Here is a 25,627-nt window from a genome sequence, read left to right on the forward strand (position 1 = left end):
CTCACAAGCTGGGGAAGGTTCCTAAGGAAATATGGGGATTTAAGAGAAAAAACTTCTGAAGAAAGTAATGGAGACTACTCAGTCCTAACTACAGAGTATATAGATAGACTGGTAAATGACACAATGAGTTGCTTTCAAGGACTTACATATAAAGAAGTCGGGAGAAATAAAAAACTGAAGTTGATAAAAACCAGAACAGCCATGTCAAAGGCACAGAAAGAGAGGAAAATGAATCTGAATGAACTTTATTAGGGTTTTTCTTTCAGACAGAAATTTCTCTTGGCTAGTAAAATTTACAATATAAGGGAAATTACTAATTGAGCTTTCCCAAATTGTAAAAAGAAGTACCCTAGCAACAATTTGGGTTCTAAAACTTTTCTCACATTTAGAAGTGTTATTAATCTACAGCTTATCTGGAGCATGATGAAATAACTGAAAGAATATACTTTTGGTTGATTAAATAACGATGAAAAGCACCAACAGGAATAGATGAGTGTTTTAAATAGTTACCTTCTATTTCTGTATCAATTTGTGCACCACCTTTCCCTTTCCCGGACTTGTTCTTTGTTGATCCTATGTTTACACCACTAGCATTTTGCGCTTTTATAAGCCCATTATGTTCATTTATGGGAGAAGGGCATTTCTGGGGTGATGATGGTGGACTGCTCATTTTATCCTTCTGTGTTCCTTGGCGATCCTTTAATTTTTTCTGCAAACGTTCATATGTTTTGCTAGATCTTTCATCTCTAAAGTTGGACCTTCCATGTGTAGAGTGAGCATCTAAGAAGAAATAAAAATAGAAGGAATGGGAAGTAAATTTATCATTACATTATATAAAAATTATTATGAAACATTACAAAGAATAATTCTGCAAAACAAAGCTATTTCTATTTATCCATCAACTGACAGAACCAAGCTTTTTGATTATAATTATATATATCAAATAAATTTAGAGATATTTCTCTTCTTCATCTTTTCCCAATTAACTATTAATCTCCACAGAAGCAGCTTGGTGGTACGTTATGATAATCATAGGTGGGGAATAAGATCTGAATTGAAATGTGTACAGTTCTTTTTTTCTTCTGCTCTTTTGTAGCCATCATTTTTAGCATCTCTTTCAACTTCAAATATATAAAATACGTAAACAGAAAACCACCACCTGCCTAAATTCCCTGACGACTAAAACAAAACAAAAAACAAAACACCACAAACCAAATCATCACTGAAAAATAAAGTTTTAGGAATTAAGGAAAAAAAGTTCGATTGTTTACTAAGAACAGAATCCAGGTACAAAATACTGCATCTCTGTATATCATAAACTCAAGGGTGTAATTCAGAAGAACATATTTATTTTACTAAAAGTCACATAACACTATAATAAAATCAATAAACTCCAAAAATATTGTTAAATTAATTGTCTTCAGAGTTTTTTAGTTTCAATTTAAAATCTGTAATGAGAAAAATATTTTTTAAAAAGCCTCAAAAATCTTAGTAAAGTTTTCATTTATCAGTGTTTTAAGAAAATTAGTACAATACTCTTGAAATGAGTATCACAAGGATAGGTACATAAAACATTAGCATAAAAAAAAAATAGGCATTTGGTTATCTACATGTAAAAGAATGAGTCTGGACACCTACCTCACACCATATACAAAAATTAAAATGAGTCAAAGACCTAAATGTAGGAAGTAAAACTATTAAACTCATAGAAGGAAACACAGCTGTAAATCTGTATGACTTTGGGTTAGATAATAGTTTCTTTGATACGACACCAAAAGCACAAGCAATCCAAGAAAAATAAATCAGATTCACCAAAATTTTCTTTTCTGCATTAAAGGATACCACTGAGAAAGTGAAAAGACAATATGGGAGAAAATACCTGCATATCATAAATCTGATAAGGACTTGTATCCAGAATACATCAAAACTATTACAGCTCAACAATAAAAAGACAAATAACCCAAATAAAAAAATGAGTGCAGGATTTGAACGGACATCTCTTGAAAAAAGATAAACAAATGGCCACTAAAGCAAATGAAAAGATGTTCAATATCAGTAATGAGACAAGCAAATCAAAACCACAATGAGACAAAAGTTCATACTTACCAGAATGGCTAGAATCAAGTTTTAACAAGGATATGGAGAAATTAGAACCCTCACACATTGCTGATAGAAATGTAAAATAGTGCAAACACTAAGGACAAGTTTTGCAGCTTCTCAAGAAGTTAAACATAAAATTACTATATAAGCCAGCAATTCCACTCTTAGATATATACCCAGAAGTGAAAACCTGTCTACTTGTTTACAACTGTCAAGGCATCATTATTCATAATAGACAAAAAGTGGAAATAACTCAAATGCCCATCAGTTAATAAATGAGTAAACAATGTTATATCCACATAATGTAGTACTTTTCAGCCATAAGCAGGGAGTATCATCATGCTACACTCTTGAACTAAGCCTTAAATAGCCTAAATGAAAAAATGCTAGACATAAAAACAACATATTGATTGAACATTTATATCAAATATACATATTGTGCATATATTTATATGAAGGAGCTAGAATTTCCTTTTTATGGAGGCAGCTACTGGTTATAAAACTGTTATTTGGATCCAGTGGCGGATGCTTTGGCTTATAATCTTAAATACAATACGACTCTTGTCTTCCATCACCGGGTAGCTAGTTTTTAAATTTGTACCCTTTAATGGGTTTGTATTTTTCACTTTCCTTCACAACATTATGAATCATATCCACGTATTCTAATATCCCCTCTGAACAACAATGGGTTCTAACAATGCGAAATAGCAATAATTATCACATCTAGTTTTTTATTGTAATTTTCTCAAACACCTTTTTAAAAATAAGTCATAATAGAAGAATGAGACTGATTTGTAGTATAAACTCTTACTACTCAAGTTTTCACTGGACCACTGCATGAGCCTTACCTGGGAGTTTGTTAGAGATGCAGAAACCCAAACTCCACCCAGACCCACAGAATCAACATGCATTACTTGGGCAACAGAAGTTAAGTTTGAAAAGTATATATGATACATGACATAACATATAAGATACTGCTTATAGGCTATGCTGTGTATTTAAAGTTCTATATTTAGAGTTGTTTACTCTGTAAATTTACTAAACATTAATGATAGATACTACTAAGTGCAGGTGACAAATAAAAAAGATTTAGTTCTCAGGGGGTTTACTGTCAAACAACGAAGACAGACATACAAATTAAAACAAAATCAAACTGTGTTAAGTTCTGTGAAGGAAACAGGTTTCAGTGTGAGTGACTGATAAGATCACAGAGGGTCTCTATGAAAGCTGAAATCTATCGGGAAAAAAACAGAGCCTTCTACAGAAAAGGGAAAAGAGCATTCCTGGTGGAGAGAACATGGTGTTCTCAAAAAGAGCTTGGAGGTTTTGAAAAGCTGAAGGGGGTGGGTTGGGGACAAGTGGAACAAAGCAGTCAGAGGCCACAGGGCAGGGCCTTATCCAGGCCAGTGGTTTGCAACCAGGGCCAATTTTGGCCCATAGGGTTCATTCAGCAATGTGTGGAGATAATTTTAGTTGTCACAACTGGGTGAGGATAGGGGAGGGTGGGTTGATATGCTACTGTCATCTGGTAGGTAGACAGCATGGCTTCTCCTGAATATCCTACAATGCAGTTTTGTGCTCCAAAACAAAGACTCATCCATTCCCAAATATCAAGAGTACAGAGGTTGAGAAATCCTGGTCTAAGGCAAGGTTCAGGATTTTATTCTAAATAAAATGAAAAGTTTAAATAAAAATAGAAATCAGATTTATATTTTAAAATGATCACTCTGGCTGAGCTTGGATGGCTGGGGGCAAGAATGACAGCAGAGAACCAACTGGAAAACTGCTCTTGCAGTTGTTCTGACAAGAGCTGACAGTGGACTAGATTTGAGTAGAAGTGGGGAAAAAAGTAGATAAAACTGGGAAACTTCTGAAAGTAAAGCTGGTAACAATTGATGCAGGGGTTAAAGAAGTAACAATCAAATTTGACTATATGCCTTTCACTTGAGCAAACTGAGTGGCAGTGGTATCACGTATCAAGACAAAGACGACAGAGAAAAAGCAGGCTACATAATTGAGATTTATGTTTAGAAACAATATAACTGAGATGCATGAGACATTTAAGTGGAGGTATCAAGAAGAAATTAAGCCTTCTGAAGCTTAGAGGCCAGGTTTTGGCTGGAGATACAAATCTGAGAGGAATTAGTATATGGTATTTAAACCCATAGGAAAGAATAAGATTACTTCTTTGTGGATGTGTGTGTGGTTGTCTATTCTTCCCAATAATTTGTTAACTCCCTGGGGGCCAATGTTGTATCTTATTTTGTTTTTTCAGTCCTTTACATAACCTAGCAACTTTGGTAAGTGGCATCACAGCTTTAAGGATTTAACAACAGTATGATTACTCCTGGCTGAAAACTTTCCTCAGAGCCTAGTTGGCAAGACAGAGAAGAAAAGCTCTGGTTTGAATATATCCTCACTAAATATTGCTGCATGATAGAAGTTATTTTACCTTTTTGATTTTGTTTACTTTTTGCTTTGAAGGGTGATCATGAGGATTAAATACTTAACACAGTGCTTGGGCAAGAGAACATGAGTATGACACTAGGTTGGTCATTTCTTTTATATAATAGGAGGATAGACAGCATCTGTTCTATCCAAGTAAAGAAGAACTAATTCCATAAAATAGGAATATTTTTTATCTTACCTACATCTCCATATACTTGAGAAGATTGATACTGTGGCATATACTGTGTTGCCATGTCTCCAGCTCCGGTCACTGGTGAGTACATATGGCGTGGTGGAGGGGGCATCATGGTTGGGACAGGAATGAAACCAGGCAGAGGAGGAGGATGTGGAGAACGGTGTATAACTGTGTGACCACCAGGATGAAACTCTGGTGCCTGAGGAACCACAACAACTCTCCGAACACCATTGTCTTCAATAACCTACAAATTGAACATTAAACATTTCTTCCATAAGATATAAGCAATTCTTTTGTAAAAGGTTAGAGTAGGAATTTTTATAGCATTAGAAGTTCATTAGAAGTTCATATTAAATACACTAAGTACACACGAATTAGCAGTGAACAAGATGAGGTAGTTTTTATTATACAATGCAATATAAATCTTAAAACACTGATGAGATTAGCTAAATAATAATACAAATAATGAACTACAATATCAGGTATTTATTCCTATGTGTTATGTGCATTTAGTGATGCGTTAACAACAAAAGGAGACTCAAGGAAATTTTTGGGTCAAATAACAACAGGATTAGGAATTAATTTCCTTTTCCATATTATGGGTAGGAATAAGCTGTGGAAAGAACACAAACTGTGAAATAGATATGGGGAAAAAAACTGGATCCAGGTATCTAAAATCAACCATATATTGCATTTAGGTACAGAATTCTTATGACCATGACCAGGAGAATTTTAACAGTTGAGGATCTTTTCAAGGGAGACAAACACCTAATATATTAACTCCCAGTTAAGCAAAGTATCTGTGGCTTTCAGTTTTAGAAATTATATATTTTCTTAAAGTTTTTATTTTAATTCCAGTTGGTTAACATACAGTGTCAAATTAGGTTCTGGTGCACAATATAGTGAGTTAACACTTCCATACAACCCTGGATGCTCCTCACAAGTGCACTCCTTATTCTCCATCACCTATTTAACGCCAACCTCCCACACCCCACCGCCCCCGCTCTTGTAACCATCTGTGTGTTATCTATAGTTAAGTGTCTATTTCTTGGTTTGCCTCTCTGCTCCTTTTTTTTTTTTTTTCCATCTGCTCGTTTGTTTTGTTTCTTAAAATTCCACATATGTGTGAAGTCATCTAGTATTTGTTTTTCTCTGACTTATTCTGCTTGGCATAATAAATACTCTCTAGCTTCATCTGTGTTGTTGCAAATGGCAAGATTTCATTCATTTTTATGGCTGAGTAATATTCCATTTTATATATACACCAAATCTTTTTTTCCCCTCAGATCTAGTATTAGGGTTCGGTTTAGTGACAGAAGAATGGTTAGAGTTAGGGTTAGGGACAGTGTGAGGGTATGTGCCTAACTCTAACCTCTAACCTTAACCCTGAAGCTATCCTTCTGGAGAGGTCTCTGAAGTACTGGATAATAGGCACATATCCTCACACTGTCCCTAACCCTAACCATTATTCTGGCCCTAACCCATACCCTAATCTTAGAAATCATACCTTTTTGAAATGGGGTTTAAACTGTAGGAAAGGAGTTTTTAAAATGACAGATTTATTCCCTTTGAACCTCATTGGAGCTACAAGGAAAGCCTTCTGGATATAGGATTTTATCTCAAAATTAGGAATTCTTCTACCAAAACAGGGCCCCTACCTTTTTATTTTTATTTATTTTTTAATTGTTTTTAAACTTTTATTTATTTTTGAGAGAGACAGAGAGTAAGCGGGGAAGGGGCAGATAGAGAGGGAGACACAGAATCCAAAGGAGGCTCCAGGCTCTGAGCTGTCAGCACAGAGCCTGACGCAGGGTCAAACCCACATACAGATCATGACCTGAGCTGAAGTCTGATGCTTAACCGACTGAGCTACCCAGGTGCCCCAAGGGCCCTTACCTTTTTAGACTTACAAGATTACTATCAAGGTATAAGAAATCAATAATAATGCTTTTCCTCTTCCTAAAGAAACAGAAAATTATTGAAATGCAAAGCGCTAACTTAAAGGCAAATCCTGATATTTTCAGGAAGAACAAGTTTTACTATTCTTTTTATTTATTTATTAAAAGCTTTTTTTTTTAAAGAAAATGTTTATTTATTTTTGAGAGAGAGAGCAAGCGAGCACAAGTGGGGGAGAGGCAGAGAGAGGGAGACACAGAATCTGAAGCAGACTCCAGGCTGAGCTGTCAGCACAGAGCCTGACGCAGGGCTAGAATTTAGAAACTACGAAATTATGACCTGAGCCAAAGTCAGATGCTTAACCGACTGAGCCACCAAGGCACCCCAAGTTTTCTTAAGAATAGCAAATTTTGGGGGTGCATGGTTGTCTCAATAGGAAAAGCATGCAACTCTTGACCCTGGGGTTATGAGTTTGAGCCCCATGCTGGGGGTAGAGATTACATAAATAAACTTAAAAAAAAAAAAAAGTAGCAATTTTTGTATTATAAATATATACATGCTTGGTAGATATATTAGAAAACACACTTGTTTAGGTATAGATAAGCTTAAATTACAAATAAATAATTATTGCTTTAGAAAAATTATAGTTACAATTAAAACAGCCTATTAAACTACCCTTACCTGTTGGAGTAGGAGAGGACTTGTAACATAGGACTAGAAGACCAAATGACTTCGCTGTTTTTTACATACTAACTCTAGAACTATAAATGCCTTGCTTCCAGCAAAATAAATGTCACATATCCGGCTTTTCTCCCTATTTTAACTCAGTTTTGAATTTAAAGCCTCAGACAAGTGTATGTAATTGGTAGAAATGAAATATCTGGATCCCTAGCTGGAGAATCTGGAAACCATAGCTTTTCAGCCTCTAACCCACAGGAAGGGACATTAGGAGTCTGGAGTGGATTTTGAATAAGCCAAACCAGCGTCTGTTGCAATACACTACTTTCACCATTATCAACTCTCCAACTCACAAATATTAAATGACTCCCGTTGTTGATAGGATTACAGTCCATATTCTCTGACACTGTTCAGTCTTGCTCCAACCTACCTTCCTAGATGTATTTTTCTTCTACACCAAATCCTGAACCCTTAACTCCAGCCAGGCTGGTATACTAAAAACCTATCTTCATACAGACCTATACATTTCTGTATCTTGGACTTTTGTTTGTGCCATCTTTCTTCTACTCTTTGCCTCCCCTTAATCTATAACTACACAAATCCCATCCATCCTTCCATATCTAGCTCTAACTTTACCTTCTCCATTCATTTTAAAAGCATTTTTTAAAGTTTATTGATTTTTATTTTGAGAGAGAGCGTGAGCAGGGGGAGGGGCAGAGAGCGAGAGAGAGACAGAATCCCAAGCAGGCTCTGCACTGACAGCAGGGCTCGATCTCACAAACTGGGAGATCGTGACCTGAGCCAAAATCAAGAGCTGGATGCTTAACTGACCAGGCACCCCTAAAAAATAATTTGTTTTTGACCACAACAAAGACATTGGTAATAATTAAGGCAAGAAACTAATGTGAGTAATGTCTTCGTAGGGTCACATACACTAATAGGGAGGATAAACACAAAAACAGAAGTAAATCATTTATATAATTTTGCAAGGTGATAAATATTATGGGGGGAAAAACAGGTAAGTGAGACCAGAAGTATTGTGGGAGTAGGACAGATTGCAGATAAGACAGAGTGACTAGGATACGCCTTATTGGCAAAATGAAATTTGAGCAGAACTGAAGGAATTAGCCATGGAGAAATCTGGAAGTGTGTTCTGGGCAGAGAAAACAGAACAAAGCCCCTAATAGATATAAGTAGCTTTAGTAGGAAGTCAGTGCAACTGGCTCAGTGTAAGAAGGAAGGGTAGAAGCAGGTAAGGTCAAAGAGTTAAAGGGAGTGGCCAGGTCAGGTAGGGCCATATGAGCTATTAAATACATGGACTTCAGTATTTACTCTCAGTGAAAGGGAAAACAATCACAAAGTTTTGGGCAGAAGGGTGATATAAGCCACTGGTGCCTAGCCAGAGGTGATTTTGTCCCCCTAAAGGGCATTTGGCAGTATCTGGAGACATTTTTGGCTGTCACAACTGGGGGGCAGATACTACCAGAATCTAGTAGGTAGAACGGTCAGAGATGCTGCTCAATACCCTACAACACAGCAGACAATTCCCTATAACAAAAATTATCGGGCCTAATAAAATGTTTGTAGTGTCAAAGTTGAGAAATCTTGATATAACCTTACAATTAATAGGATTACTCTCTGGCTACTGAGTTGAGAATAGATTGTAGGGCAAGGGAAAAAAACAGGGAAACCAAGGAAAACAGGAAGCTATTGCAGTATCTAGGCAAGAAATGGTGGTGGGTTGGAGCAGGTGGTAAAAAGACATCCGCATTCTGCATATATATGAAGGCAGAACAACAAGATTAGCTGATGACACCACTGGAGAAGTGAGAACAAGAAGTTATGGAAGGGTGGTGTTCCATCAACTGTGAAGGGGAAGGCTGTAGGGTAGAATAAATTATTTTGGGGGGTGAGATTTGGAGTTTTAGGTTTTGGACACATGAATTTGCTTATGTCTATGAGACATCTAAGTGGAAATGTTGAGTATGTAGTTAGATATACTAGTCTGTAGTTCTGAAAAGACTGCAAAAGGGCAACCAAGCAAGGTAGGAAGAGGACTGTGGAGTCTGGAAGTTTGGTGAAGTGTATTAAGGAGGAAAGATCAACTTTGCTGCTGAAAGGTCAAGTAAAATGAAGACTAAAAGCTGACCACTGGATTTGGCAATGTGAAAGTCACTGTGACTTGGATGAGGACAGTTTTGGTCCTCATCCCCTAATCACAGGGGCAGACCCTGACTGGAGTGGGTAAGAGACAAAGTGGGGAGCAGAATTAGAGAGATAAAAGCCCAATTTTGGGAACTATTCCTGCAGAGGGGAACATAGAAATAGAGTGGTGGCTAGTAGTAGTAGAATCAAATATCTTAAAATTTGTTTTTAGGGAGAGCAATTACAACATGCCAATATACTAATCAGAATGACCCATCAGAGAATAAGAAACTGATGATGTGGAAGAGAGAGGAGAAAATGAAGGCAAAAGGGAATGGGATCCAAGACTCCAATGGGGGCACTGGGTCTAGACAGGAGCAGGAAAGTCTGTCTCTGTTCTAGGTGAAAAGGAAGAGTGTTAGTTGAGATGAGAGGGCAGAACACGTAACCCCAAATGTTGGTAGAGATGCGGGGCTAGGGGTCTGCAGAAGGTTTATTTTGATTGATTTCCATGAACCCTATCCCGACACCACAATCTCAATGACCTCTCCCTCTTATCATTTCTATTACATTTATTCTGTATCACTTGGTAGGTATTTATAACACTGCAGTGTTTGTAACTTTCCAAATGCATGTGTTTTATAACTTAACTGTAAGTTCCTCAAGGGACACGTATTAACTATTTAATGCTTGTAACAATATTACAAATAGGTACTATTATCTCCATTTTTCAGATGGGGAAACTGAGGCATACAGATGCTAAGTAACTCACTAAGATCACACAGGCAGTAAGTGGAGGAGCCAGTATTTGAACTCTTGCAGTTTGGCTTTAATTCCATGTCATATCCATTTTGTAGACACAGAATCCACAGGTACCTGTCCTCCAGGGTCTTTTTAAATTTCACAACACAAGTGAGATATCTCACTGGTTAAATAGAAATGGCTAAATTACTTATGAAATTAAAAACCACTTTTCTTCTGAAAACGAACATTTAAAATACAAAGATAAGCTGTGGGAAAGAAGAATAGGAAGCTATTGTTTATTTGGTACAGTTTCAGTTCTGCAACTGAAGAGCTCAGAAACAGATGGTAGTGAAGGGAGTACAACACAGAATATACTTAATACCACTGAACTGTACATTTAAAGTTATAATGGTAAATTTTGTTATGTATATTTTAACACAATTTTAAAAAAGAAAGCTAAGAAACAGAAAAAAAACCCAAAAAATAAACACAACCAGGCAGACTAGGACCAAGAAAGTGTAGAGAACTGTTCCACTTCAAGTAACCATCTGAACAGCCAGTAGCTTTAGGGTGAGGCTGGGGTCACAAACTATCCGCTAAGTCCAGCTGCTGACAAAAAACCAACCATGTAGACACTGAATTTTATATTAACAGGGTACACCAATGGTGATGATTAAAATAAAATCAACAAATTGTGGGGAAAAAAAGATAAAATACAATACAAATTAGTCTTTGTTAAAAAAAATTAAAACAAAGATAAGACAATGAAATAGAATTAAATAGGGCTATCCGCATAGATCTGACCATCTAATCACATATGCCACACAATTTCTAGTGAGACAAAGCTTTGTTTTCCCCCCTTTATTGAACACAAACATAATTAAAAGGGGCTGCAGAAAAAGGAGGTTGTATTTACTATCTGTGTTCTCCACCAGAATATATGATAAATGACAAATCTGTTCTGCTTACCATCTTCTTCCTAACACCTGGAACAAGTCCTAGATATGGCAGATGCTCAAAGAAATTTGCTGAATCAATGATATGATCAGAAATAATGTATTCCATTAGTTCTACTAGAATGCCACATTACCTTCTCCCCCCTCTTAACACCACCATGCTATTAGAATTCTGTAACTTCCTCAACTCTTACAACCTTTGCCTATGCTTAATTTTTAGCAACCTACTTCTATGGCTTCACCCTGAACCTAAAACTATTCCCACTTTAAGTTATTAAATAATAATATAGGTATTTCTGGCCACTCATTCAACAGATATTTATTTATATACCTAACTATACATACATACACCATAATGTCAGTAAGTAACCACAACCTTTATCTCCAACTCCTATTATAACTCTTTATCCGCACCTAAACATCTAAGCCCCACTACCTTGCAGTCCCTTACACTGCTGCTCATGGCTTTTAGCTGTTCTCCCAAGGAGAGACAGAGAAGACAGAGATCAGACAGGTATGTAAAATCTTTGAAAAAAGTAGGCCTCACTGCTGTGTGCTGACATAAAAGCAAAGTGAAATCCCAAGTCCAGCTCAAAGGAGTAATCTGAAATTTTCCTGAAGTTGACACAGCCCCTTTCCCCACATTATGAGATCTACAATCCCCTTCCTGTCAGGTACTCTCTCATCACCATAACAACACACATTCCATAAAAAAACAGGGGGGTCATTAAAGAAAGGCAGGAGAGAACTTTTGATGCTGCTTTTCAGGCATCCCATTCAGGTAGTCTATAATCTTTTCTTGATAAATCATTAATTTTATCACTAAAATATCAAGTGTTATTCTGTGCTGCAATGCTCTTCAGGTCTCTAAGTTAGTATAATTTGCCAGTAAATTAAGTTCCTTCTACTCCTATCACCATCTGTTTTCTGTGTCTGAGTTTGCTTTGTGTTTTGAGTTTTATAGTTTTTGTTTCCCCATTTGATATCTTAGTTCAGTTGGCACATATTTCTGCTTCTGCTGAAGCAGGTCAGTCTCTCACAAGCTTCCCTTTCTTGTTAAACTATAAAGCTCATTAAGGTTATGTCTAAAATTATGTTTGTAATTTTGTAGTTCATCAAAAGGCTAAAGGGAAATACATGTTTACAGAGTGTGACTCTAGGTTATAACATTCAGTGCAATTCTTTTTCCTGCCCTATTTTTACCCTTTCCAAGTTTTCTACATAATCATGATCAGAAAAATATATATTTAAAATATACAACTATACTTATGCATTATCACTGAATACATTTTCTATTTTCTATTAGCTTGTTCGTAAAATTAATGTTCCTTTATATTTAAGAATCTAGTGAACAATTTTTCTTTCTGCATATCATTTTAACTAGTTTTAGGTCTCTCATATTGGACAGTATCTTATATAGTTTCATGGTTAATAAAAAATGCTTTTTAAAAAGTAATGATTTCTAAAAATGAGGATTCATTTTCTGACCCAACAATATAAGTTATGTAACTAAAAATTAAGTGACTATTTTAAGAACTATTTTTGTTCACTAGTGGCAAAGGGGGAAAACTGTCTTTAGGAACTCTATGCCTCTCAAGGCAAGGGCATTTTACATTTTTATAATAGCAACCTTCTTTTCAAAACTTAAGGTAAACAGAATAAATGCAGGTTCCCATTACTTTTGAGTAGAATGCTGAAGTATAGAGCAATAAAGTACAAAGATTATAAAATAAACAATAATATAGAAGTCTTGAATAAGAATACAGAGGAAGTACAGTACAATATTAGCAACTTTAACATTAATAGGTTTGGGTTTTGCAAATATCAAATGAGAAAAACAGAACCAATTATTCCTTAAGTTACTGATACCCTAATGTTGTTAAAAATGAAGTTAAAATATACGTATGAGTAAATGATGAGTTAATATCTGAAGTGCTTCTAAACTTAATAGGGGCATGCCATTGGTGCAAACATCACAAATTTAAAGGCTGATATATCCTAGGTAAATCATAATTTCTTCATATGTTTTTCCCGTAAGTACTTTTGTTTAATCTTGATCTTAATCTTGCGTAGCTCAGGCAGTTAAGCGTCTGACTTTGACTCAGGTCATGATCTCCTGGTTCGTGGGTTTGAACCCTGTGTTGGGCTCTGTGCTTGACAGCTCAGAGCCTGGAGCCTGCTTTGGATTCTGTTGTCTCCCTCTCTGTCTGCCCCTCCCTTGCTTGTGCTCTCTCTCTCCTAAAAGTAAATATTAAAAAATTTAAAAAAAAATCTTGATCTTAATCTTAAATTAAGATCTATGTACCTTTGGGACCTTTTACTTTCCTGCCCCAATATGCTCTAAGGTATCTAATATTATTATTTCCTCAGCAAAAGAGCTAAACAATCCCAACACTGGATTTTTATTTCTGTAGTCCTTACTTGCTTGACCTAACTTTTTAGGATGCATAAATTTGCTGAGTCCTATTAGTATGTACTTTAATTATATGATAACACAGCAAACATACATTTTTGGCCCTCTTTAGATCACTGCCTTTCACCAAAAGATACACATACATATAGCAGGGATTAGAGGCAATGAAACCTGTTGCAAAAAAAGAAGATAACTGCATAAAAGTCTAAAAGAAGGCCATAGATGACAAATATTAATGCATTTAAATTAAAAAAAATTATGTTTATTTGTTTATTTATATTTATTTATTTATTTATTTATTTATTTATTTATTTATATATTTATTTTTGAGACAGCGCATGTGTGAGTAGGAGAGGGGCAGAAAGAGAGGAAGGCATAGAATAAGCAGGTTCCAGGCTCTGAGCTGTCAGCACAGAGCCCGATGCAGAGCACGAACCCAGGAACCATGAGATCGTGTCCTGAGTTGAAGCTGGACGTTTAACCAACTGAGCCACCCAGGTTAGGTGCTCTGGGATTCACGCATTTAGCATGTGTGCCATTTGGTTCCTGCTGAGCCACATGCAACCTATACTTATTATAGCTATTTATGTGTCTTAACATTTGGCTCAACTCCCAGGTCCCATATTTGCTAAGAAAATTATGTTTCCTTATGTGTCAAATTTTGGACAATTACTAAGTGCTTAGCTGTGCCCAGAACCTGGCTCTTAATAACTATTTTCTAACTTTAGAAATCGTGGATGCTAGGAAATGGGGGGTTATTTTGACAGTGATGTCAAAATGCTAGAATCCAGTTTTGCATAGTGAGTACTTAGATTATTTCCATAATGATGAGATTATAGATTTTTGTCTCTTGATTAGCCCTGTGTACTTGAAAATGATACATTTCCTAGAGACAGTCTTAATCTTAAATTAAGGTAGATAATAGTAGCCCCACTAGCCTCACATAATCCTTCCAGTAAGATTTTTGTTAAGTTTATTCACTTATTTGACAAATATTTATGAAATATCAACCGCATCTGAGTTATTCCTAGAACAAAAGTAGTTAAAAGGAAGCTCCTATCCTGAAGGAATGTAAAATCCCATAAAATCCCACAATTATAATACTGGTGGCATGTAATATATAACTAAGAGGTGGTACAAATAATTTGACCTAGGTCCTCAAGCATGGGTAGATTTTCTATAGGCAGAAATGAGCAAATGAGTAGCATTCCTCAGACAATAGCTTTAACAAAACCATGGAGAAAGGAAAATATCAGGTGAGCATGTGAATATAGGCATACCTTGTTTTATTGTGCTGTGCTTTACTGAGCTTTGCAAATAAACACTGCATTTTTTCAAAAACTGGAAGCCTGTGGCAACCATATGGCAAATAAGTCTATTGGTGCCATTCTTCCAACAGCATTTGCTCATTTGGAGTTTCTGTGTCACATTTTGGTAATTCTCACAATATTTCAAACATTTTCTTTTCTTTTCTTTCTTTTAAAGTAGGCTCCACACCTGATGTGGAGCTTGAACTCATGACCCTAAGAACACGAGTTGCGTGCTCTACTGACAGAGACAGCCAGGCACCTCTTAAGCGTTTTCATTATTATTATATTTGCTAAGGTGATCAGTGATATTACTACTGTATTGTCTGGGGTGCTATGAACTGCACTGCATCCACATAATATGGCAGATTTAACTAATAAATGTTGTGAGTTCTGACTGCTCCATCAAACGGCTGTTCCCCCATCTGCTATCTCCATCTCCTCAGGTCTCCCTATTTCCCAAGACACAACAATATTGTAATTAGGCCAATTATAACCCTAAAATGGCCTCTAAGTGTTCAAGTGAAAGGAAGAGTCACATGTTTCTCACTTTAAATAAAAAGATAGAAACGATTAAGTTCAGGAAGGAAGTCCTGTTGAAAGCCAACCTAGGCCAAAAGCTAGGCCTCTTGTACTAAACGGTTAGCAAAGTTGTGAATGCAAAGGAAAAGTTCTTGAATGAAATTAAAAGTGCTACTGCAGTGAACACACAAATGGTAAGAAAGCGAACAGCCTTATTGCTGCTATGAAGAAGTTTTAGTGGTCTGAATAAAGGATCAGACTAGCCACGACATTTCCTTTAATCAAACTTAATCCAGGGTACAGCCCTCTCTTCAATTCTAAGAAGGCTGAGAGGAATGAGGAAGCTGCAGAAGAAACGTCTGAAGCTAGGAGAGGTTAGGTCATGTGGTTTAAGTAAAGAAGCCATCTCTATTACACAAAAGTACAAAGGGAAGCAGAAGTGCCATACAGAAGCTGCAAGTTACTCAGAGTATCTAGCTAAAGATAATTAATGAAGGTGGCTAATAAAACAACAGATTTTCAACATAGATGAAACAGCCATCTATTGGAAGAAAATGCCATCTAGGACTTCCACAGCTAGAGAGAAGTTGAGGCCCGTCTTTAAGGCTTCAAAGGACAGGCTGACTCTCCTGTTGGGGGCTAATGCAGCTGGTGACTTTAAGTTGAAGCCAATGCTCATTGACCATTCCAAAAATCCTAGGGCTCTTAAGAATTATGCTAAATCTACTGTGCTCTATAAGTGGAACAATAAAGCCTGGATAATAGCACATCTGTTTACAACATGGTTTACTGAATTATTTTAAGTCCACTGTTGAGACCTTACTGCTCAGAAAAAAATTCCTTTTAAAATATTACTGCTCACTGTCAATCCACCTGGTCAGCCAAGAGCTCTGATGGAGATGTACAATGAGATTAATGTTGTTTTCATGTGTGCTAACACAACATCCATTCTGCAGCCCGTGGATCAAGGAGTAATTTTGACTTTCAAGTCATTATTTAGAAATACTTTTTGTAAGGCTATAGCTGCCATAGATAGTGATTCCTCTAATGGATCTGGAAAAAGTAAATTGAAAACCTTCAAGAAAGGATTCACCATTCTAGATGCCATGAGGAATGTTCATGATTAAAAAAAAAGAACAACATTCATGATTCATGGGAAGAGGTCAAAATATCAACATTAACAGGAGTTTGGAAGAAGGTGATTTCAACCCTCATGGATGACTTTCAAGGGTTCAAGACATCAGTGGAGAAGTAACTGCAGAGGTGGGAGAAACAGCAGGAGAACCACAACTAGAAGTGGAGCCTGAAGATGGGACTGAAATGCTGCAATCCCACCACAAAGTTTTAATGGACAAGGAGCTGCTTTTTATGGATGAACAAAAATAAGTGAGTTCGTGAGATGGAATCTACTCCTGATGAAGATGCTGTAAAGACTGTTAAAATGACAACAAAAGATTCAGAATTTTACATAAACTTAGTTTATGAAGCAAGCAGTGGTAGAGTTTAAGAGAAATGACTGACTTTGAAAGAAGTTCTACTGTGGGTAAAATATACTATCAAACAGCATCACATACTACAGACAAATTGTTAGTGGAAAAAAAAGAGTCCATCAATGTGGTAAACTTCACTGTTGTCATATTTTAAGAAATTGCCATAGCTACCCCAACCTTCAGGAAGCAACACCCTGATCAGTTAGGAGCCATCAACATCAAGGCAAGACCCTCCACCAGCAAAATGATTATAATTGACTGAAAGCTCAGATGATAGCATTTTCTAACAAAATATTTTTAAATAAAAATATGTACACTTTTTAAGACAAAATGCTATTGTGCACTTAACAGACTACAATATAGTGTAAACATAATTTTTTTTTTTTATTTTAGAAAGAGGTGAGGGGAGAGGGGCAGAAGGAGAGAAAGAGAAAGAGAAAGAGAGAGAGAGAGAGAGAGAGAGAGAGAGAGAGAATATCTTAAGGAGGCTCCACCCTCAGTGCAGAGCATGAAGCAGGGTTCAATCCCATGAGCCTGGGCTCATGACCTGAGTGCAAATCAACAGTCAAAGGTTCAAAACCTAGGCGCTCCATAAATGTAACTTTTATGCGCACTGGGAAATCAAAGAATTCATTTGACTCCCTTTATTGCAATATTTGCTTTATTGGGGTGATTTGGATACTTGCCTGCAAAAATGGATATGCAATTAGACATACCAAGAGAGGGGTACAAACACATACTAAAACAGAACTGTGTAAGACCTTATTTATGTCAAGAAATCTAGACTTCATTGAGTGAACAAGCTAACTAAAGGTACTTTATAGGTACAGAAATGAGAAGATAAAAGAAATAATACAAGAAAATTATTTTAGTGGCTCTTGGCCTAAATAAAGCTAAAGAACCTCAATTTGGATGATTATTTGATTGATTTACAAATATGTATTGGGTCCCTACTATACGACTGATGCTGTTCTCAGCATGGAGGAAATAAAGTTATGAGTCCTATATGATTTGGTCCTGTTCCCTCCCTGACCTCATTACTTACTATACTACTTTGAGGACTCAGTAGTGCCAGAGTGACCAGCTTGCCATTTCCAGGCATGTTCTCATCTTGGGCCATTTGCACTGGTTATTTCTCAGAATCCTCTTCTTCCACCCCACCAAAATACATGGCTAACTCCTACCTGTCCTTCAACACTTGGTTCAAATGTCACCTTTCCCATGATGCCTATTCTGATTACCCTATTTTAAAATGTAACCAGCTCTGTTTTCTTTCCTTGTCTAACCCCATCACTTACCACCAAACACATGACATAATTTATCCATGTATTATGCTTATTGTTTTCTTCTCTCCACAAGAATGTTAACTACACAGAGACAGAGATCTGTGTCTCTTATTCATGGGTATTTCATAATTATCTAGAAGACTGCCTGACATATATGAGCACTCAATATATATTTGTTGAACACTGCTAAATACAGGAACTGTTAAGAGTTCATGATCTTCTCAGGAGAGAAAAATAATTAAGCAGTGTGAGAAATTCATCAAAAGAGGGATATACATAGTCTGCCATGAAACCCAAAAGGAGAGGCACCTGGAAACATTCAAGGAAATCAACTTTTAGAAGGTCATGATTAAATGAAATGAGAAGGGTAGGAATTTGCCATAAAAATAAAAGGTATTGTTACTGGAGAGAACAGCAGGATACTCTTTAGTTGCACCAAAATAAATTGTCAGTAGCACCAAATACATCTTTATATCACTAGCACCAAATACGGAGCTTAGTACATGGTGCATTCAATACATGCTTGTTGAACTGAACTACACCAGAGAGAAAAGACCAGATATGGTCTTTATGTAAGTAGAGAAAGGTCTGAGAAGGAACAATTAGAAAAGCAGAAAGAATCAGGACAGCATTATGTCAAGGAAATCCAGGGTAAATCCTAACAATGGTGTCAAATGTTTAGGGGTCAAAGAGGATTATGTTGGAAAAAAGGCTTTGAGTTTGGTACGTATCAGAGAGCAGATTTAGCAGGATACTATAGACAGAATGCAGACTACAATAAATTAAAGAGTCAATATGTCAAACAAAAATAGAGACAGCTCCTGAAAAGCTTACAAATACTATTCAAATGTTATCTCATATATGTTATCATGTCATCTTACAGTTAGGGCACAGGGACTTCAGGAAGTTGATTTGTCTAAGGCTATGCAGCCAGCAAAGTCTGAAATAAGATATGGATCCAGCTTTTCTGACTCTAACTCTCATACTACTTCCATTCTCTTCACCAGAATTGTCTTCTTATGCTGCCATTTATAGTATGGGGCTTCACAGAAAGGACAGTGAATCCACCACAATATCCTACCAATATTCTGACATAATTAGGGAGGAAGTAAGAGAGGGCCTGAAGAAAATTTCAAGTGTAAATTCTAGTGCGAAAAAAAGAAACTGAGTATTTCCAAAAAGTATTTGAGACAATGAGTACAGACTACACAGAATCTCAGGAGCAGAAGATACTGAACACCTGAGACCTTACAATTTAATTTGGTTTGCCTGTGCAAATAAGTTAGCTGTATCTTATTCTTTAAGTCAGAGCTTCCCAAGTGATGCATACATAGGACAGGATTATTAGGTGTGTGATGATACTAATTCCCTTAGTCCTTACAGCTGTAGGTCTATAGGTCTAAATTTTCTTCTATGTACCACAATGTGCCACACAATTATGATGGGTGTCTGTGAGACATGAATAAGGATGGAACACTGTCTAGGATTACTTCTAAACAAATGATTAATTTAAAACAATGTTACTGTAGGCCCTTTAAACCTTAAGATATTACTTACATTATTCACATTTTCAGGGAAATAAAGTTCTAGAATTAATTTCCTATTATAATTCCACACCCAAAGACAAGACCAAATGATGATGCTGTCAACTTAATTTTTCCTCTTGTCCAAATATACTAAACATACTAAAATACTTGAAATACAAACACCTGGATGGTTCAGTGTGTTAAGTGTCTGACTCTTGATTTTGGCTCAGGTCACAATCTCACAGTTCATGAGCACTGTATCTGGCTCTGCGTTAACGGTGCAGAGCCTACTTGGTATTCTCTCTCTCCATCTCTTTCTGCCCCTACCTCTCATGCACTCTCTCTCTCAAAAATAAATAAATACATGTTAAAAAAAAAAAAAAAGAAATATAAAAAAAAAATACTTGAAATAGGCTTACCAAAGATATACTGTACTGGGTTAAGCTTCAGTACTGAAATGGTATTTTTTATCTGAATTAAAGTCAAAACAATAACATTATGATCCCTATTATGTAGATATAACAAGAACATAAAAACATACCTGTGGGGCGTATCCAGGAGGCACATAAATAGGAGGCACAGAACCGTTTGGGGACATCATTGGAACCTGAGCAGGACCTGAACGGATCACAGAAATGATGTGTTAATCCAGGATTACTTAGCAAGCTAAAGTTGAAAACAATTTGAGTTAGACTTTGAATACTTCATCTAAACTAAACACTCAAATTAACAGTAACTGTGTTACTATGAAAAGAAATTCAGATGATTCACCTGCTATAAAACATAAAAGTTTATCCTATAAAGTACAATGAGTATTATTTACCTGCAGTTGTATTTCTCACCAGAAACCCTTCTGGTGATCACAACAGCCACTTGGGGAGCTTTCTAAAACATCAATTTCCAGGTTCTTCTAGAGATTCCCATTTATTATACTTACAGTGGGGTCTTGAGTCAGTGTATTTACTCTACAAATATACCTAGTGAATCTTACGATTGTGCAAATTCAGAAACACTGACCAGAATCAAACTAAACTGTGCATATAAATCAGTGAAAAATATAAAAAGTAATATTTTGAAAAACAATAGAAAAAAAAGTCAAGAGGGAAAAGCAGTAAAAGGAAGAAGATATTTGGGATTTGCTTTGTTAATGTTCAAAGCCTCTTGTGTAATGTGTAAGTCAGGTCTGTGGAGGTTTGAGAACAGTTAGAAAAATCCTATACATGCATATTTAGCCAAGGAACAATTTTTGTTTCTTACAGTCAAAAGTTCTGGGGGAAAAAAAAAAAAGGAAAATTCAGCTTGTCTCATTCTATATTTTATTTCATTTTTACTGTTATCCTTTCCAGATAACTTTCATAAAGATTATCTTATTTATCTCCTCTCTTAATGTTTGTGGGATAAAACAGGCACATTTGTAAAATGTGTTTATTTTTTCTAGTAACTCAAATATTGTTTTATGCGACTTTTTGAAAGAAGCATCTCACTTTCAGATCCTTTTCTCCTTGTAACTTTAGACTGCATTGTCCCCTCACCCACTAGTTTTTAATAACTTGAGATTAAACATTATCAAAGAGCCTCACTCATTTCTTAGGAATAAAGGTACCCAAGAATCTAATGAAGAATGTAATGGGGGAAGAGTTCTTTTTATATGTGGAATTTCAACCTGCAGAGTACATATAATGGGTATCAATTATTTAAAAAAAAAAAAAAGGGAGAAAAAACTTAATCATAGGGCAGAAAAGAAATAAATTTCACTGGTAACATTACACATACTTCAGGAAAACAGAATGAAGAGCATGGAGGTTACAGCAAATCCAGATTACAACCACTCTCCTCTCTTAGGCAAGGAGGGGAGTAACAACCAAACAACAAAGTGGTTCGTGGTGGGGACAGGGGAAAGGAAGTGAGTGGTAAGAAGGAAAGAGAAAAGAGAATGCAGGAAAAGGGGGGGGGGGGTACATGAGGGTAAATGCTAAGGGGAGGGAGGAGAAAAGAAGGGATGGAGGAGAAATACAGGCATAAGAGGAGGGGAGGGGGCAAAGAAGGAAGAGATAACAGGAGAAAGGGAAGGGTAAAGAAGAAGACAAGAGAGTGAAGAGAGCTGAAATGGGGTGGGGGGGCGGGGAAAGAAAGAGGTGGAAGATGGAAGAGAGAGACAAAAGAAAGAAGAGGAAGGGAGAGAAAAGGTTAAAGACTCAAGTGGTTAGGAGGAAGTAAGGAGTGTATAGGTACGTGCCTGTGCGGGGGGCAGACTACCAAATTATGTTCTATATGACTATAAAAATAACTTTTTCAACAAAATAATCTTCCCATCCAAGACAAGCCCACCAAATATATGAAGTTGTTCAGAATATTTTCTTAGAATAGCTAATTATACATAGCTAAAACTAATTGACTATGTGTTAAGTGTTTTTTGTTTTTTCTCCTTACAATCATTCTATTCCCATTTTCCAGATGTGGAAATTAAGGCAGAGAGGTTAAGCTTGCCCTAATGGTAGTATAAAGATCGAAAACCAGGCAGTTTCATTTAAGGATATATCTGTACAACATATTTAGTGAACATTTAAATACTATGCATTAGTGCAACTGATGTAATTTGAGACTTAAGAACTATGCTCCAATGTTTCTAAGGAAAATAAAGTTCTTCATTATCTTAAAAAAATAAAGAGTAAGAAAGAACAAAATTTTCCTACATTTAAGCCAAAATTAACCAATTAATTTACAAAATAAAACTTGTGAGGGGCTTTATACCTCTAGGCCAGAAAGGCTTCATCCAAAACTTACCTTTTAACTTAGCTGTGGGGGACTCAACAGAAAATGAAAATAGTTTTAAAATAATGCTGGTTTACATCTATTGGCTAATTCATATAAAACTACGGTAAACTAGTTTTTTGAAACCTGAGTACTGGCGTAGGTATTATTTATAGCATGTGAAATTTAGCTGGGAACTAGGACAATTCACTGAAAATTCTATTTGCAATTTTAGTAAAGGAAATTAGTATTTTTTGAGCTTCTACCAAATGTGCCAGGGGCTGTGGTTCCTTTCACATGTCAAATTTAATTTTTTTTTTTTAATTTTTTTTTTTTTTTAACGTTTATTTATTTTTGAGACAGACAGAGCATGAACGGGGGAGGGTCAGAGAGAGGGAGACACAGAATCTGAAACAGGCTCCAGGCTCTGAGCTGTCAGCACAGAGCCCGACGCGGGGCTCGAACTCACGGACCGCAAGATCATGACCTGAGCCGAAGTCGGCCGCTTAACCGACTGAGCCACCCAGGTGCCCCTAATTTTTTTTAACGTTTATTCATTTTTTTGAGAAAAAGAGAGAGAGCACAAGTGGTGGTTGGAGGGTGGGGGGGTGGCATAGAGAGAGGGATACACAGAATCTGAAGCAGGCTACAGGCTCTGAGCTGTCAGTAGAGCCCCACGCAGGGCTTGAACCCATGAACTGTGAGATCATGACCTGAACCAAAGCCAGATGCTTAACTGACTGAGCCACCCAGGCATCCCTGTCAAATTAATTCTTTAAAAAAAGAATTTTTTTTTAAATGTTTATTTATTTTTGAGACAGAGAGAGACAGAGCATGAATGGGGAGGGTCAGAGAGAGGGAGACACAGAATCTGAAGCAGGCTCCAGGCTCCGAGCTGTCAGCACAGAGCCCGACGCGGGGCTCGAACTCACGGACTGTGAGATCATGACCTGAGCCGAAGTCAGATGCTTAACCAACTGAGCCACCCAGGAGGCCCTCAAATTAATTCTTAAATCAAGTCATTAGAATAAGTTTTTGTTGCTGTTTTTTAGCCCCCAGAGTAAAAAATAAGTTATTGCTGATTACATTTAAAACTGCAGAACTACATAGTTGCTTTGGGTTGCCCTTTTTTACTAAAAATATTAATATATAAATACTACACAGTTACAGTTCAAACCATATACTTTGAAAACTACTTCATACTTATATTTTAGTAGCACAAAATTCTACTTTATTCTTTAATTATATTTAAGTCTGATAGTGAAAACAACAAAACAAACCGAACCTAAAATAAACCAGCAGAAAACACATTACTAGCTGCAGTCCAGGAATAATGATTAACTCATTTCTCTATGAAGTAATCATTTCACTCTAGCAAGTAAATAATCTTATCCTGAGGCAGAAATGTTACATGGTTAATTTTTTTAAGACAATTCATGAATACCCTATTTAGTATCTAAAATACTGGTGTGAAACAACATTCAACAATGAACACATTAAGTCCCATTATATAAACATAGTAAATATAAATTTAGAACTACAATATTTACAGCACCACTTCAGTTGCTATTCCTATCTACGGACAGGAATATTCCTGTCTAAACCCCTAAAACCTTGCATGCTTACTAATGCAAGTGTTTGTTTACCTCTTTAGTTTCAACAATACTTTTGAAAGAACTATTGGAATAAAATATCGAAAGTACTAAAAGATTAACTACAAACCCTTATTAAATGCAGTGAGGGGGTATTCTGTTCCAATAAAGAAGCCAAGTCTGTTACAGATTGTACCATTAAATGAACATCTGGTAGAAGAGAAGCTATATCTGAACAACTGTAGATACACCCAGCAGCTCCTTAATAATCTATATGACCTAAGCAAAATCTACCTCAAATCATAGAGCTATTAATCATTTTTAGGGGCATATTACCTATTCCAAAACCTAAAAGAGGAAACAATTCTATTCACCAATTGTCTTAAGAAATTTGAGAAGCCCTCACCTCCATTTCTTAAAAAGTGCCATCAATGATTTAATAAAGGCGATATTTCATCTATGTCAAGTTTAATTCTTATTTTTTTATTAGCATACATTCACATTTAAGAGGGCTTTTTTTTTTTTTTGATGAAACTGCAAATTTGAATTTAAATTCTTAAAATGCAACGGGCTGCTGACGTGCTACACATTCTCTTTATAAAGAGCTTCCAAGCTTTCACAATGGCTTCCAAATAATCTGATGCCAATATTCAGATTTTAGCGGTAAAAAGAAAACCTAGTGAAATAAAGGCGCTGGAAAATAATATTCTGTGGAATGCAAAATCATTCTATCTCCAAACAGAGTCTAATCTTTTTGTAACTACATGGCCACAATTTAAAATATTTGCACTGCGATACATTTGGCATCTATTGAAAACACACACACACACACACACACACACACACACACACACACGGCATGACTTCAGATTAATGCAATGCTTTCTATGTTTAAAATGAAAGAAGAATGTTCAAAAACAGTCAGCAAATCTTACCACTCATTTTGTTTTTACAGTAGCAGCAGAGAACAAGAAAATCCAACAAGGAAACAGCGTAGTACACGTTAACAGCTTTAATTGGAGAACGGTTCTGCTTTTTTTTTTTCCCCAAGCAGCGAGAGGAAAAGATCCTTTGACCGAGTCATGTGATACTCATCACGTGACTTGCAGTGACCCGTGGAAAAGGAAGAGGAGGAAAAAAAAAAAAAAAGCAAACATTCCTGCCGCCAGCGTTTGGGCTATAGTAAATGATTAAATGGTTTTTACTGCTGCCACCGAATTTGAGGATCTTTCAGACTTCCTCCTGAAGTAACTCAAAAGCTCATTAAAATACACATACAGAAATACATATCTGATGTAAAACAGTACTCTGTTTTCATTTATCTCCTGTTAACATCACAGGCATTTGTTTTCATTTATCTCCTGTAACATCACAGGCATTACCTTCTAATTGTTTTTATTATCCAGACCGCTACCTCCATTTAGAAAGTTTAAGATACATATAACATTTAGTAATTTAGCGGGTTTGCTCTGAAATGTCCTTCTGTAACTTGATCCACTCTCCATGCTCAACCCTTAATGCCCACAGCACACAATGGTCTATAGAATATAGGCTTGATCAATGTGTTCCTCAAACAT

The 25,627-nt window shown here is 36.3% G+C and overlaps 1 protein-coding gene and 1 long non-coding RNA gene across 5 annotated transcripts in view; one reads left to right on the forward strand and one right to left on the reverse strand.

Annotated features, from left to right (window-relative positions):
• FNDC3A (fibronectin type III domain containing 3A) overlaps positions 1-25,627 on the reverse strand; it is a 143,664-nt gene that overhangs the window by 43,925 nt on the left and 74,112 nt on the right. For 2 of the 4 annotated variants that reach the window (XM_049646901.1, XM_049646902.1), the window contains exons 4-6: positions 20,249-20,325; positions 4,748-4,988; positions 511-780 (exon numbers count right to left, since the gene is read on the reverse strand). In XM_049646901.1, coding sequence (XP_049502858.1) covers positions 511-780; positions 4,748-4,988; positions 20,249-20,325 — 588 coding nt within the window. Of the gene's footprint in view, positions 1-510; positions 781-4,747; positions 4,989-11,710; positions 11,933-20,248; positions 20,326-24,985; positions 25,067-25,627 lie in introns of those variants that run through there. The other 2 variants (XM_049646903.1, XM_049646904.1) reach the window with 2 other exon arrangements.
• LOC125933766 (uncharacterized) lies at positions 11,886-25,204 on the forward strand. The gene is made up of 2 exons (XR_007461094.1): positions 11,886-11,944; positions 25,006-25,204. It is a non-coding gene; the product is annotated as an uncharacterized LOC125933766 (long non-coding RNA).

The sequence above is a fragment of the Panthera uncia genome (genome assembly GCF_023721935.1).
Source record: "Panthera uncia isolate 11264 chromosome A1 unlocalized genomic scaffold, Puncia_PCG_1.0 HiC_scaffold_16, whole genome shotgun sequence".
Taxonomy (NCBI): domain Eukaryota; kingdom Metazoa; phylum Chordata; class Mammalia; order Carnivora; family Felidae; genus Panthera; species Panthera uncia.